Source organism: Lontra canadensis, unplaced genomic scaffold, assembly GCF_010015895.1.
Source record: "Lontra canadensis isolate GAN:19392208 unplaced genomic scaffold, GSC_riverotter_1.0 scaffold153, whole genome shotgun sequence".
Taxonomy (NCBI): Eukaryota; Metazoa; Chordata; class Mammalia; order Carnivora; family Mustelidae; genus Lontra; species Lontra canadensis.
In genome coordinates this window covers 608,625-623,744 of record NW_022631147.1, presented here as the reverse complement: position 1 = coordinate 623,744, position 15,120 = coordinate 608,625, and the positions used below count along the sequence as shown (strand labels likewise).

The window sequence follows — 15,120 nt, the reverse complement described above, 5'->3', positions numbered from 1 at the left end:
AAGAAACCACAGAAGATACAAATAAATGGAAAGATATTCCACGCTCATGGAATGGAAGAATTAACATTGTTAAAATGTCCATATTACATGAAGTAATCTAATCTAGGATTCAATGTAATCCTTACTGAATTTCTAAAGATATTTTCCACAGAAATAAATAATCTTTAAATATGTATGGAACCATGAAAGACCATAAATAATTAATAGTAATCTTGAGAAAAACTAAAGCTGGAGAAAGTCAATATTCAAGAAATATTCATTGAATGCCTAGTATTTGCCAGACAACACTTAAATGACCTCTAGTGTCACTTTATATTGCTCCTTATTGATTTAAGACTAGTAAAATAATTTCAAGACAGCATTCCTAGAAATAAAGATATTTCCTAATGACAAGAAGTTTAGCAAGAGGATGAAACACTCATAAATGGTTATGCAAATAATAACAGCTTCCAAATACATGAAGCAAAAATTGAAGAATTCTAAGGATGAATAGAAAAATTCCAATTATACTCAAAGATCTTAATATTTCTTTCTCAGCAACTAATAGACTGGACTCCCCCACCCTATAAGTTTTTTAGTAAAGTCATGGAATATCTGAACAACTTTATCAAACACCTGGACCTACCTGATATTTATAGAATACTGTATGTAACAGCTAAACAATACCATTCCATTCAGGAGCATAAAGTATGTGCACCAAAATGGATGATATTCTAGGTCAAAACATAAGCCTCAGAAAATGTAAAATATTAAAATAATATAAAGTATATTTTCTGATCACAATGGAATCAACCTAGAAATCAATAACCATACAACCTAGGAAAAAACTCCCAAATCCGAAACTAGACACTTTTGCAAATCTACAGGAAAAAGAGAAGAGATTTTTAAATAATAATAAAACTACTAGGAAAAAAGTTGGCAATGTTGTAAGGTACTTCCAGGTACTTGTATTTTTATATATTAGCAGCAAACAACTGAAATAAAACACTGTAGATAAAAGTTAAAGATCTGGGGCGCCTGGGTGGCTCAGTGGGTTAAGCCTCTGCCTTTGGCTCAGGTCATGATCTCAGGGTCCTGGGATTGAGCCCCACATTGGGCTCTCTGCTCAGCGGGGAGCCTGCTTCCCTCCCCCTACCCCCCGCCCCGCCTCTCTGCCTGCTTGTGATAGGTCCCTCTCTGTCAAATAAACAAATAAAATGTTTAAAAAAAGTTAAAGATCTAATTTTTTTAAAAAGATTTTATTTATTTATTTGACAGAGAGAGAGAGAGAGAGAGCACACACCAGGGGAGCAGCAACAGGAGGGGAAGAAGCAGACCCTGCTGAGCAGGGAGCCCGATGCGGGGCTCGATCCCAGAACCCTGGGATCATTACCTGAACTGAAGGCAGACGTTTAACCAATAGAGCCATTCAGGCATCCCAAAGAAGATCTAATTAAATGGAGAAAAAGTATGTTCATGATTTTAAAGACTTAATAGTGGTTAAGACATTAATTGTCCCCAAATTGGTTTACAGAATCAATGCAATCTCAATACCCCTCCTGCAGGATTTGTTATAGAAAATTACAAACTGGCACCCTTGGGAGGCTCAGTCAGTTAAGCGTCTGCCTTCAGGTCAGGTCTTGATCCCAGGGTCCTGGGACGGAGTCTCGCATCTGGCTCCTTGCTCAGCAGGGAGTCTGTTTCTCCCTCTGCCTGCCATTCCTCCTGCTATGCTCTCTTTCTAACAAATAAATAAAATCTTTTAAAAAAGCAACTGACAAACTGAAATTTATATGAAAACGCAAACAACCTGAAATCACTAAAACATCTTTTAAAAAGTTTAACAATTTGAAAGACTTACACTATCTGACTTTAACACATTGCAAAACTATAGTAGTTAAGACAGTGTGGTAATACAGATCAACAAATTAAATAATGAAAAAAATAGAAGGCACAAACATAGATACATATTTACATCTTTGTTTTTTTTTTTTTTTTACAAAGGTGTACAGGAAAAAAGAACTTTGACCCCTAACTTAATATACACCAAAATTAATTTGAGATGGATTATAGAACTAAATGTGGAAGCAAAACAATAAAGGAAAAAGGAAAAAAACAAAAAAACAGGGTAATATTTAAGCTCTATATGTTATGGAAAAGTTTCTTAGAAGCTTTAATAAATAAATAAATAAAATCTTTAAAAAATAATAAATAAATAATAAATAAAATTAATAAATAAAATCTTTAAAAAAACCCTGATAAATAAGACTTGAATAAATTAAAGACTTTTGATAATGAAAAAACACCATTAAAATAACTGAATACACAAGCCACAGATTAGGAGAAAATATTTGCACAATATTTATCTCAAAAACGACTGGTATCTAGGCCATATAAAGAATGCCTACAACTTAATAAGATAAAACCCAATTAAAAACACACATTTGAGCAGATACTTCAGAAAGGACAGAAGTACTTTCTTCAGATACTTCAGAAAGTCATACAAATAGCCAGTCAACACATGACAAAGTGTTCATCACTAACCAGTGGCAGCATTAAAATGAAAACCACCATGAAATACCTCTCCATAGCCCTAAAAATGGTCAAAATTAAAAAGATGTAAAGTATCAAATGTTTAGAAGGATATGGAGTAACCACAACTCTCATTTGTTGCTGGTGGGAGCATAAAATTATAGTATCACTTTGAAAAAGTAGCAGTTTCTTATAAAACTCAATATATAACTATCATACTAAGGCAAGTCCATTTGTAGGTAGTTACCCAAAGAAATAAAAGCATATGTCCACCAAAAGACATGTATGAGAATGTTCATAGTAGCTTTATCCATAATTGTCTCAAACTGGAAATGAGCCAGATTATTCAAGACGTCCAAATGAACTGTGATCAGTCATCACACAATGGAATACTACTCAGCAATAAAAATGAATAAACTTCTACAATTAAGAAAACAAATGAATTTATTTTAATTCCAGTGTAGTTAACAGTGTTGTAATAGTATCAGGTATACAGTATAGTGATTCAATAGTTCTATATACGACTCAGTGAACATCAAGATAAGGGTGCCTTTAATCTCCTTCACCTATTTCACCCATCCACCACCCATCTCCACTCTGGTGACCATCAGCATGTTCTCTCTATAGTTAAGAGTCTGGTTTTGGTTTTTATCTCTCTCTCCTCCTTTATTCATTTGTTTTGTTTCTTAAATTACACATATAAGTGATATCATATGGTATCTGTCTTTCTTTCACTAGCTTATTTAGCTTAGCATTATACTCTCTAGTTCCATCCATGTTGTTAACAATGGCCGGATTTCATTCCTTTTTTTTTTTTTTAAGACTTCATTCTTTTTTTTTTTTAATAGATCATTCTTTTTTTTTTTTTTTAAAGGTTTTATTTATTTATTTGACAGACAGAGATCACAGTAGGCAGAGAGAGGCAGGCAGAGAGAGAGAGGGAGAAGCAGGCTCTCTGCCGAGCAGAGAGCCCGACGCGGGGCTTGATCCCAAGACTCTAGGATCATGACCTGAGCTGAAGGCAGTGGCTTTAACCCACTGAGCCACCCAGGCGCCCCAAGACTTCATTCTTTTTTATGGCTGAGTAATATTCCATTTTACACACACACACACACACACACACACACACACACACACACAATTTTTATCCATTCACCTATTGATGGACATTTGGGCTGCTTCCATAATTTGGCCATTGTAAATTATGCTGCAGTAAACACAAGGGTGCATACATCCCTTCAAATTAGTGTTTCTGGCTAAATACCCAGTAGTGTGATTATTGGATCATAGTTCTATTTTTTTCCATGCTCAGTATGAAAAGAGCCTACGGTGACTCACAACACTGAGATTAAGACCTGAATTGAGATCAAGAGTTGGATGCTCAACAGTGCACTAGGTTAGGTTTCCTTTTTTCCCCCACATCCTCATCAGCACTTGTTATTTCTTGAGCTTTTGATTTTGCCCATTCTGACAGGTGTGAGATGGTATCTCATTGTAGTTTTGATTTGCATTTTCCTGATAATGAGTGATGTTGTTTCATGTGTCTGTGGGCCATCTGGATGTCTTCTTTGGAGAAATGTCTATTCATGTCTTCTGCCCATTTTTAATGGTATTATTATTATTATTATTTATTTTTTTTGGTGTTGAGTTATATATAAGTTCTTTACATATTTTGGATACTAACACTTTATCAGATATATCATTTGCAAATATCTTCTCACATTCAGTAGGTTGTGTTTTAGTTTTTTTGGTTGTTTCCTTTGCTGTGCAGAAGCTTTTAATTTTGATACAGTCCCAGTAGTTTATTTTTGCTTTTGTTTCCTTTGCCTCAGGAGACATATCTAGAAAGGTGTTGGTATATCCGATGTCAGAGAAATTATTGCGTGTGCTCTCCTCTATGATTTTTATGGTTTTGGGTCTCACAAAATTACGTCTTTAATTCAAGAAAATGAATGAATTTTAAATGTATTATGCTGAGTAAAAGAAATCTTACACAACAGTACAGACTGTATGATTCCATTTATATGTGGTTCTAGAACAGGAAAACTAAGTTACGTCAAACAAACGCACAAACATTAACTGTTTGCCTCTAGGTGTGAGAGTAGGTACAGACTGGAAAAAGGCAAGAAAAATTTTTCTTGGGAGATGGTAATGTTCTGTATCAGAACATCTGTAAACTACAATGGTCAAATGGTCTACATCTAGGCAGCTGTCATTTTTGTAAGCCTATTGGCAAAAAACAATTTTTGCATTTTTTAATGGTTGGGAAAAACTATTTCATGATACATGAAAATTCTATGACATTCAAATCTTAGTGACTATAAATAAAGTTTTATTGGGACAGGGCCATTCTTATTTAATTACTTATTGTCCACTGATGCTTTTCCACTACAGGGGCAGACGTCAGTAGTTGCTATAGAGACCGAAATATTTACTACATGACTTTTTTTTTTTTTTTTAAGTAGGCTCCATGCCCACTGTGGAGCCCAATGCAGGGCTTGAACTCACAACTGTGAGATCAAGACCTGAACCGAGATCAAGAGTCAGATACTCAACCAACTGAACCACCCAGGCACCCTTACTGTGTGATGCTTAATTTGCTAACCCTTTCTGTATCTCACTAGGGGTTTAGGTTACACAACTATACGCATATACATTTGTCAAAACTCATAGAATACCATAACTTAACTTGTGCATTTCTTAGGGGAGTATACTGGAAATACTACTAAACTGGAGTTTAGGTGATAGAAGAACACCTTGAATCCAGTGGTAACTATTAATGAATTCCCACCCAATCCTCCTATTTAAAGGAACAAGAGAACCAAGAGGAAGAAAGAGAATGCATGAAGAGAGGGAGGGAGGCAGAAAGGGAAGAGAGGTGAGCATCATGCTATAAATTGTCAATGTGTCTTCATGTTGCAGACATTAATAATTAACATTAAGCAACCACGATATACAATGTTTTAAAGGTTTTATATTATATCATTTAGTCATCCAACAACCCTATGAGGTTGGGATATTACTATTCCCATTTTACAAATGAATAAAGTAGGTACACAGATGTTTGGAACCAATCTGGTCCAAAGCCCACATTCTGACTAGGACCCTACAGCATCAGAAGTAGATTAAGAGGAACTCAGAACACAGGTTCAGACAACGTTCAGGGGAAGCTGACTGGTATTTAATCAGATTAATTAATTAATTAAAAGATTTTATTTGTTTTTTTTGACAGAGACAGAGTGAGAGAGGGAACACAAGCAGGGGGAATGGGAGAGGGAGGAGCAGGCTTCCTGTGGAGCAGGGAGCCCAATGCGGAGCTTGATCCCAGGACCATGGGATCATGACCTGGGCCGAAGGCAGAGGCTTAATGACTGAGCCACCTAGGTGCCCCCTGACTGCTATTTTAATCTTTTGTAAAGTTCAATATAAAACTGTTCTTGTGAAACATATTTGTAGTTTTTCTATTTGAATCCTGGGTACCCTATATTAAAACAGAAATATGGGTAGGACGAAACAATGAAAAAATAAAAGGACAATGACATCCTTTGACCTAGCATGGCTGGTTTCTGCACTGGCCCCTTCTCCTTCTTAGGGCCTTCTTTCAAGGTGGTTCCCATTAAAATTCTTCTTTTCTCTTCTGTCCACCCAAACTTTATCCAACCTCCAAGGTCCACTTCTTGTCCCTTCTTAATCTCTACAGTTCTAAATTTGCCACCAGATTCTTGGATAGTTATATTTATTTAAAAAAAAAAATCAGTGAAGTGAAGTCAGAAATCCACTTAGGTTCCTTTATTATAAGGAAAATCCCTTACTGGCAAAGGCAGTTTTGTTATTTTCGTACACAGGAATACAATTCAATACAACATACTTCTACCAACTGTCTTATTATGTCTGAAGAACTGTAAAGTAGAATATTCCTTCTCTTTAAATTATGGTATAGTGGAAAGGGCATGGGAATATGATGTCAGTTTTGGGTTAAAATGTCTACCGCTTGTTACCCGTATAATCTTGGAAAATTACTTAACTTCTATAAACTGTTTCCTCACTGATAAACATGTTCTCAGAGTGGTTGTGAAAATTAATTAGGGGATAAGAGATATGAAAGTGTCTGGCCCACAGTGTTTAACAAATGTTACCTTTTCCTGCAACTAGGATTTTCCTACTTCCTTAATTCTATTGGTCTTACCAAGTTTTTTTTTAGGAAAGAAGCATCTTGCTAAACTCTCTGATCCACTTCTGAAAATACAAGGTCAAATTCTTTCTTGGCTGTTATGTCAAAAACTGATCCTGGTATTGTTCAAACTGTTTAAACAGTTGATCCAATAGACAATTTGGACCACACTGACAAAATATTCTAATGCACTGCCCCCCAAATTCTGTAACATCTTAATCTAATACCTCTCTTCTAAAGATACATTCTCTAGAGATTTAAGAGATTTGTAGTACTAACCAAGAGAATACTTTCAGGATGGTTCCACTGTAGTACTAACCAAGAGAATACTTTCAGGATGGTTCAAACTGGTAAGAAGGAGATTCTGTGGACAACTCAATTAGGACAGACAATGAGGAAAAGGAAATGCCTAAGAAAGACACACTTGTTTTAAAACATTTGTCTTAAAAGCTTGTCTTAACACTGATATCATCTCTAATTAAAAAAGAGAAGTTTCATAACTTACTGGTTCAAATCATGTTTTGAGAGGCTATAGAGCTGATCTAATAGTCATTCAACTCATTTCTAGATTTTAGTGGGATGGTTTTATAACAAGGCCAACTGCTAAGCTTTTTGACAAGTAAAGGAGTCTGGTGCCATTTTACACAAAGCGCTTCCCCAGAATGAGGTCCACAAAGAGCACATGGCCACATTATGGCCTAGTATGCTGTGGGCTATTCTTGATGGCTATAAACTACAGGTTATTTGGAGAAAAGTTTCCACCTGAAGGATGTTCAGTTTCCAAGTAGAAAAGATTTCTAAATTATACCGAAATTAAATTATACTAAATTTATACTAATTTAATTTATTAACTTATAAATTAAAACTAATTTATACTAAATTAAATTAAACTAAATTACACTAAGTTAAACTGAAAACTGAAGGATGTTCAGTTTTCAAGGAGAAAAGATTTCTAAATTATACTCAACTGTTTTTTATTTAGTATGAAATTATAGGAGCCAGATTCTATGACTTCATTATGACTTTCCTTTAAATTCTTAATATTTCTCTCTATAAGTCTTTTGTTTATAGATATTTTTCCTATCTCCCCTTTCAAAATTTTCCTTTTTTGTACTAGTAATGCTGATATTAAAGGTAACAGCTAATTCTACGCTCTTGGTTTCAATGTAAACTTTACTATTTCTTCTCTGGACTTCATGAATTCAGAAGTTAATTAATTCAATATATACTTGCTGAGGGCCTATTGCATACTAGTCATTATCTTAGATAATAGAAATACAAAAGCAAACATATTAAAGTCCCTGTCCCCACAGGGCCTACATTCTACTCTCAGGGAACAACAAGAAAGAAAACACAAATTAAATGGATAGTCAGTAGCAGGGACACATTTCACATGGATTCTCTATAGGTTGAGGGGAGAGAGAAGGGACTCTCATGCTTTCTAATTGAAGGTAACACTTGCTTTATTCTGTGTGTCTCCAGAGGGTAATGAGAGCAAAATCAAAGAAAGTTCCAATGAATGAATTTCTTTAATAGAAAAATTCAAGGTGTTTTCTCAAGGGGAAAAATTCCTCAGGATATGAGATTACATTTTTGGTGATGAAAAGGGAGATATAATCACTAATATGTCTTAGATTATCTCTTTCACTGTCAGCTATGAGCTCCTCTTTCCAGAGCACAGAAAAGCCCGGGGTCCTTAACATCATATCTAAATCCTTTCACTTATTTATTTATTTATTTGCATCCTAACCTACAGAATGAGAGCACTGACTAGACATTAATAAAAATGGTTAACTAACACTTACTGAACACTGACTACTTCCTAGAGATGGATTCAAGTAAATGATGACAACAGCAACAAATATAATAACATAAACAGAGTACATGGTGGAAAGCACTGTTCAATTCATTTTACATACGTTAACTTAATAATCTGTCCAACAACCCTACAAAGTAGGCCGGTAATAAAACCATTTTTACCGGGGCACCTGGGTGGCCCGTTGCTTAAGTGTCTGACTCTTGATTTCAGCTCAGGTCAGGATCTCCTGGTTGTGAGATCCTGTTCCATGTCGGGCACTGCACCGAGTATGAAGCCTGTTAATTAACTCTCTCCATCCCCCTCTACCCCTCACTCTCCCCTCTTCTCTCTCCCTTCCTCTCAAAATAAATAAATACATACATAAATAAATAAAAACAAATAAATAAAATAATCCCTTTTTACAGAAAAAGTGGCGTTCAAAGAATAAGTTAATTTCCCCAGGCCACAAAGAAAGTGGAGGAGTCTAGGTGCAAAGCTGTGCAGTCTGGCTCCAGAGTTTATGCCTCTAACAACTCATCTGCTTCTCACAACAACCTCCATTTGAAAGATGAAGAAACTGAAGTGCGGGGAGATTAAATACCTTGTCCAAGGTCACAAGCTAATACATGGTGGTGGTAGGATCTGACCAGAGGCATTCTACTCCAAAGCCTCCACTCTTAACTGTTATGTTCTACCACTTCTTGTGAAATTGCCTAGACCCCTTTCAGGTCTCTACTTCTGATTCTCTCCCTGTCTGATTACTGATTATACCTAGTAAGACTCAAGCTTTGCTGACATATATACCGTGTTTTATAAAATGTTTTAGGTGTAAAGCATTATTCACATTCTTAAGTTTGGAAAGGGAAATCATCAATTTCAAAAGTCTGAACCTTTGTTAAGAAAATCTGTTCTCTAGAATTAGCAAGAAAACAAGTGAAGAAAACAAGTGAAGAAAACAGAGATCAAGTCAAGACTTCTGTAATGTTCTAGGGGTCACTCATGAATTTCTTTAGGTAAAACCCTTATGATATTATGACATTTATAGATATATATATATAAACATAAACAAAATGTTTTAAGACATTTTAAAAAATTTATAATAGCGTATCATAGAAACTCCAGTTACGGCCAGATAATTGCAACTGTACTGTTAAACCACTGGCAATTAATATTTTAGTGCAATAAGCTCAACAGTGCAATAATTAAAAAAAAATACAACAAAATCAAAAGCATCTGAACTCTTACTAGGAGCTATTCTATTAGGGAAGAAGAGAAAATAAAATGGAGACTTTAGGAACAAGTCTATGTGTAGGTTTGTTCATCTTTCAGTCTCCTGGTGAAGTTATCAATGGCCCTTCTTTCCTGTAATACTAATTTGTCTCTTCTGATTGGCTGGAAAAAGGGTATTCAACCAATACAATACTATTCATATACATCAGGGACGTGCTTCCTGCTAAGGCATGCCAAGAGGCTCCTATGTTCTGCCAAAATAGACAAGGCAGATTGATTTAGAGGGAGTGGACTGGTATTCTATATTCAGCTACTGGATGGCCCCCACATCCTTCATGATGACAAACAAATACCCTTGCAGGGGGCAGTATAGATAAAGAGAATTAGCACATGAATTTTCTCAGCTTTAGCTTTGCCTGGCATGCAACACACTAACCCAAAGAGGTTTTTGGCTGGTACACATTTTGCCTTGTACACCCTCAGGATAAAGTCATTTGGAGAGGTTCCCATCTTCACAGTATATGCCCCTTTCCACAACTTACCTCATCATCCTTCTTGGCTGTGTTTGCTAGTGAGAGGTCTACACATGTCCTCATCGTTTTAAGAAGTGTAACACCAAGACACAGACTTTTCAGAGAGAATGGACTCCAAAAGAGTGAGATCACCAATAAGCAAGGGCAGTGAATCCAGGGAGTGCAAGGCCACCAATATGTGTGAACTTATTAATTGTAATTATTATTTTTTCTAAGAAAAGGATTTCCTTAGTCAAACCTCCAGGGCATCAGATCAAAGGGAGATACTGCCACAGCTGGACTATATTTTCCAGCCAATTGGCCTGGAAAGGAGAATCTAGACAGTGTCCTGGCAACTGTTTAATATAGCAGCAATCAATAAAAGAGAGGAAAAAGAATTCTTCAAACCAACTTTTTAAAAGGTCTTCCTTTACTTCTTTACTTCTTATTTTTAAGGACAGTTTGAGAGTAATGTCAAAGCTCTAGGGGAATGTCCTTGGTAGGCACTTTATAAGAACCACTGACCCTGAGAATTCAGAGCATCCTTTTACAGACAGAAACAAAAGGTTTTAGTTCACAGTACAATTTTTTTAAAGACATATATTTATAATTAATTATCATAAAAAGTATATCCCAAACCTACTGGCAGAGTATTTGATCAATTTTCTAGTTCCAGTTTGATGTAAGTCACTATAAACCTTACCAGGACACTGTAAAATCACACTAGATAAGGTAGTTTATTAATAAAATCACAACAGGAGAAATTTAATTATATGCCCTGGAAGTTCTCCCAAAAATGTATAAAAGGAAATTATAAAAGTGACTATTAACACACAAAAAGAAAAAAAACAACAACCCACAAAACCCAATCCCACTATGTCAGAAGCAAAGCAATACACACAGGAATCATGTGAAAATGAGAAAACAGAAAGCACACCAAACAACTTCATGAATTACAGGGAAATAAGATGTGAGAATGATTGTGTAAAAAAAAAAAGAAATTGAAAGCAAACAAACAAAAAACATTTCTATAGTTAAGGAAAGGTGTTTCTCACCGTTCTGAACAAAATGGCTGAACTAAGAGCATCTGATTGGCTATGCCCATATACCCTCCTCCTCATCCTAGGGGAGAGAGATGACAAAGGGAACAATGCCCCAGAGCAGCATGGGAATGAAAAAGAGTTGGTTAGTATTTAAAACAAAGACATAAGCATAATGTAGTAGAAGAAAATGGTCTCTAATTTCCTGACTCCTTTTATATTAGGTTCTAACTTCCTAAATTCCCTAACCTACCCAAATTAGTAATTAGTTTGTCATTACACTTCTACTTTCCTACCCTTCCAAGACACTGTGTCTATCCCAGGGCTGGATCTGGGCAAAATTATCAGGTTGGAGGATTTCTTTATTTTTGCCTTTTCTTTAAACTTTCCCCATTTCTGTTTTCTTCCCACTACTCCCAGGCATCCAATTTCTTGTATTTATTCATGATCGAAACCTATTTCAAAGAAAGGATCTAGTACTCATCTTATATACACTGGCATAAATTTAATTCTGGCTCTCAAGAACAGGCAGAGATAGCGAAATCATTTCTTGGCAAAGAAAGACGACTGACATCAGGCAGACAGTTCCGCATTCTGCGTACATTAAGATTGGTATTGTTTTCCCTCTAAAATATAAGACTAGCCTCAAATGGCTTAGTAAACGTCATCATACTGTGACTGTATCTTCTGAATCCTAGAAGAAATTGTAATTTGGGTATTATTGCTGTTTTCATCTGCAATATTTCTTCTTCTAAGACAATGTCACGGCTATCATTCAATGGAGATGTTTAGTGGGGGAGTTTCCCTTGGCTCTTTAAGTCATATGGATGTAATTACTTAACTATTATTTTTTTCCCTTCAGCTATATATTTTAAGATTGAGTGTGATGGAGATGTTGAAATCTGATTTTTGGCAATGGGATATGAGGTAATCTGTTCACCACTCTCCCCCATCCATCATTTTCAAGATCTTGGGAGAGTTCCCTTCTTCCAAAAGTCTGGAGTTGAGTATGGTTCCCTTCAAACTTATCAATGCCTCTTTTGCATTGATGAGAAGCTGAAGGCAACAATTTTCCTTGAGAATAACATATACTTGAGGAACCAACCAAGGAAATGGGAGAGAAAAAATTTTTACTCTTTACAATAGGTGATGATGAGAGATTTAAAAATCTGCAATTAAACAACAGTAATCTCTAAACAGAATTGTGTCTTACTGAGCTCACAAGGAAAGTATCTTTTTTTTTAAAATAAGGCACTGTTTTAATAAGAAAAGTAGAAAAATTTATAAATTAGTATGTATTTCTGAGATTAATTTTTTTCTCAACTAATTCAAGGATTCCTTATGGTCCTCAAATCTTTTGAGTATCTCTTAAAATATTCAGAATCATCTACCACCATCTTCCTGCACAGAAATTAAATCTGTGTTTAAAAACATGAGTGAAGGAGATTTCAGAAATTAATTATTTTTATTTTTCTAACTTATACTCTGGCATTTATAACATGCTAGTATAAGATACATGAAAATAAAAGCACATTTGTTTTTATAAAACATTCACGAACAGTCTTACCTGGTCTGGGGAGGGTTTATGATTGGTTTGATTGGAATGGGATGATTTGAAGTGGTCATCCTCATAGTTGTCGGCCATTAGCTTCATTCGATTTTGTGTCTAAGAAGAAATGATTCATGAAGTTAAACTGAGATAAAATTTCTATGATACACTGTAAAGTAACAAGTCTTTTAAGAATGTCATAAGAAATAATAAAACTGGTTCTGTCTGAAATAAAATTAAATATAGGATTTCTGAAGACATCAGGAGAAAAAATTAGGCACTGCTCTGAACTGCATTGCGCATGCCTTCTCCCCCCACCCCAGTCATGTTGAAGACCTAACCTTCAGTGTAACTCTATCTGGCTAGAGTCTTTAGGAAGTAATTAAGGTTAAATTTAAATGAAGACACAAGGGTGGAGCCCTAATCTGATAGGACTGTGCTCTTGTAAGAACGGGAAGAGAGATCATTCTCATTCTCTCTCATTCTCAGTCACTTCCACTATCTCTCTCTCTCTCTTTCTCCCTTTCTCTCCCTCCCTGCCATGGGAGGAAACAGTAAGGAGTTGGCTTCTGCAAGCCAGGAAGAGAGCTCACACCAGAAATTGAATCAGCGGGCACCTTGATCTTAGACTCCCCAGCCTTTAGACTGGGCTTTAAGCCATCCAGTCTATGCTTTTTTGTTATGGCAGCCCAAGCAAACTAAGACAGGTACCTAAATTAGTAGTACAGAAATTTTGAGGGAAAGAGTAGTCTTCTCAAATCAAGCTCTCTATGTAGTGTTTGCTTTATTTTTTAAAATAAAGACTGGATTATACCATATCTAGGATAGAACTATGTAACTCTGTTTTTTCACTTCATGATATGTAGGACTCATATTTCCATGTTATTTTAAGAACTACTCATTTTTTAAACAACTATTCCATTTTGGGGGATGTTATATAACATACAGACCATAAGTATTGTGGAAAAAAGTTATCATTATCTGTAAATGAAATGATTATATACCTAGAAAATCCAAGAGAATCAACTGAAAAACTATTACAACTTATAATTAAGTTTAGTAATATGATCACACAGAAGCTACATACATAAAATTCAATAGCTTTCTTAACACCATCAATAAACATTTGGGTTTTCAAAATAAGTCAGAGATTCTGAAATTGTTCTCTTCAACAGTAGGCTAGAAGATTATTACCCCATCATCTTTTCTCCATGTTTACCATAAAGGACTGAATTGGTGATTCTGTGTGATTGGTTAATACAAGACCTAAATAAATGAACGAATACATAAAATACACACAAACACACACACACACACACACACACACACACACACACAAACACACCAAAGTATTATATAAATACAGGTATAAGGATAAATATAAATATAAATATAAATGTAGAAGCTGCTTTTAAGCAACAGGTTTGAGCAATGGAATCTGAGCAAGATGAAAGGGCCCACAGTGACCACCAAGCTGATGTAAACAGGCTCATTAAGTGACCCACCTTGAAACAGCCAGAGGCCATAACTAACCAAAGTGCTACATAAAACCAGGCACAGTTAACCAAAAAAGGGAAAATTCAATACATTCCCATAATTCCTCACTCTGAGCTGTAACTGGTCCCTCAACACTGCCTTGTTGCAGACAGTCTCTCCTTTGCTGTCCTGCCTGCCGTTCCCTTGCAGTGCATTTAATAAACTTCTAGCTCTTTTGTTCTGTCTTGGGTGAAATCTTTTACTGCTTATGCCACTGGCCCCTCATCTGATCAGGATGCCCCACAGTTAATATATGTGTGTATATATATCTACAGACACATTTTGTACACCAAGCAATTCAGAAACTGCAGGGCAGCCTATGCATAAAACTAAATAGCAATATACTGCACTAACAAAATATTGTTAAAACCTAAAGTTTTAAAGCATTGAAAAGAAACTGCCTAATACTATGTGATTTAAAAATGTTCACTGTAGGTAACCTGAAAAATCACCTGTAAATCCCTGATAAATAATAATTCCTCTTATTATTTAGGTGTATCCATTCAGCCTCCTCCCTGTAAACATAAAAAGTGGCATACTCTTCTCATTTTCTTCTCTATTCCTTCCCTATTTCTTTCTTTTTTTTTTTTTTATTTATTTGACAGACAGAAATCATAAGTAGGCAGAGAGGCAGGCAGAGAGAGGGAGAGGAAAGCAGGCTCCCCGCTGAGCAGAGAGCCCGATGTGGGGCTCGATCCCAAGACCCTGAGATCATGATCTAAGCCGAAGGCAGAGGCTTTAACCCACTAAGCCACCCAGGTGCCCCTTCCCTA

At 35.8% G+C, this 15,120-nt stretch overlaps 1 protein-coding gene across 10 annotated transcripts in view; it reads right to left on the bottom strand.

Moving 5' to 3' along the window:
* ERC1 (ELKS/RAB6-interacting/CAST family member 1) overlaps positions 1–15,120 on the bottom strand; it is a 563,354-nt gene that overhangs the window by 69,776 nt on the left and 478,458 nt on the right. For 5 of the 10 annotated variants that reach the window (XM_032844416.1, XM_032844419.1, XM_032844418.1 and 2 more), the window contains 2 exons: positions 12,830–12,928; positions 11,278–11,344 (listed from right to left, as the gene is read on the bottom strand). In XM_032844416.1, the coding sequence (XP_032700307.1) occupies positions 11,318–11,344; positions 12,830–12,928 (126 nt within the window). In that variant the 3' untranslated portion in view covers positions 11,278–11,317. The remainder of the gene's footprint in view (positions 1–11,277; positions 11,345–12,829; positions 12,929–15,120) is intronic. The other 5 variants (XM_032844415.1, XM_032844410.1, XM_032844412.1 and 2 more) reach the window with 1 other exon arrangement.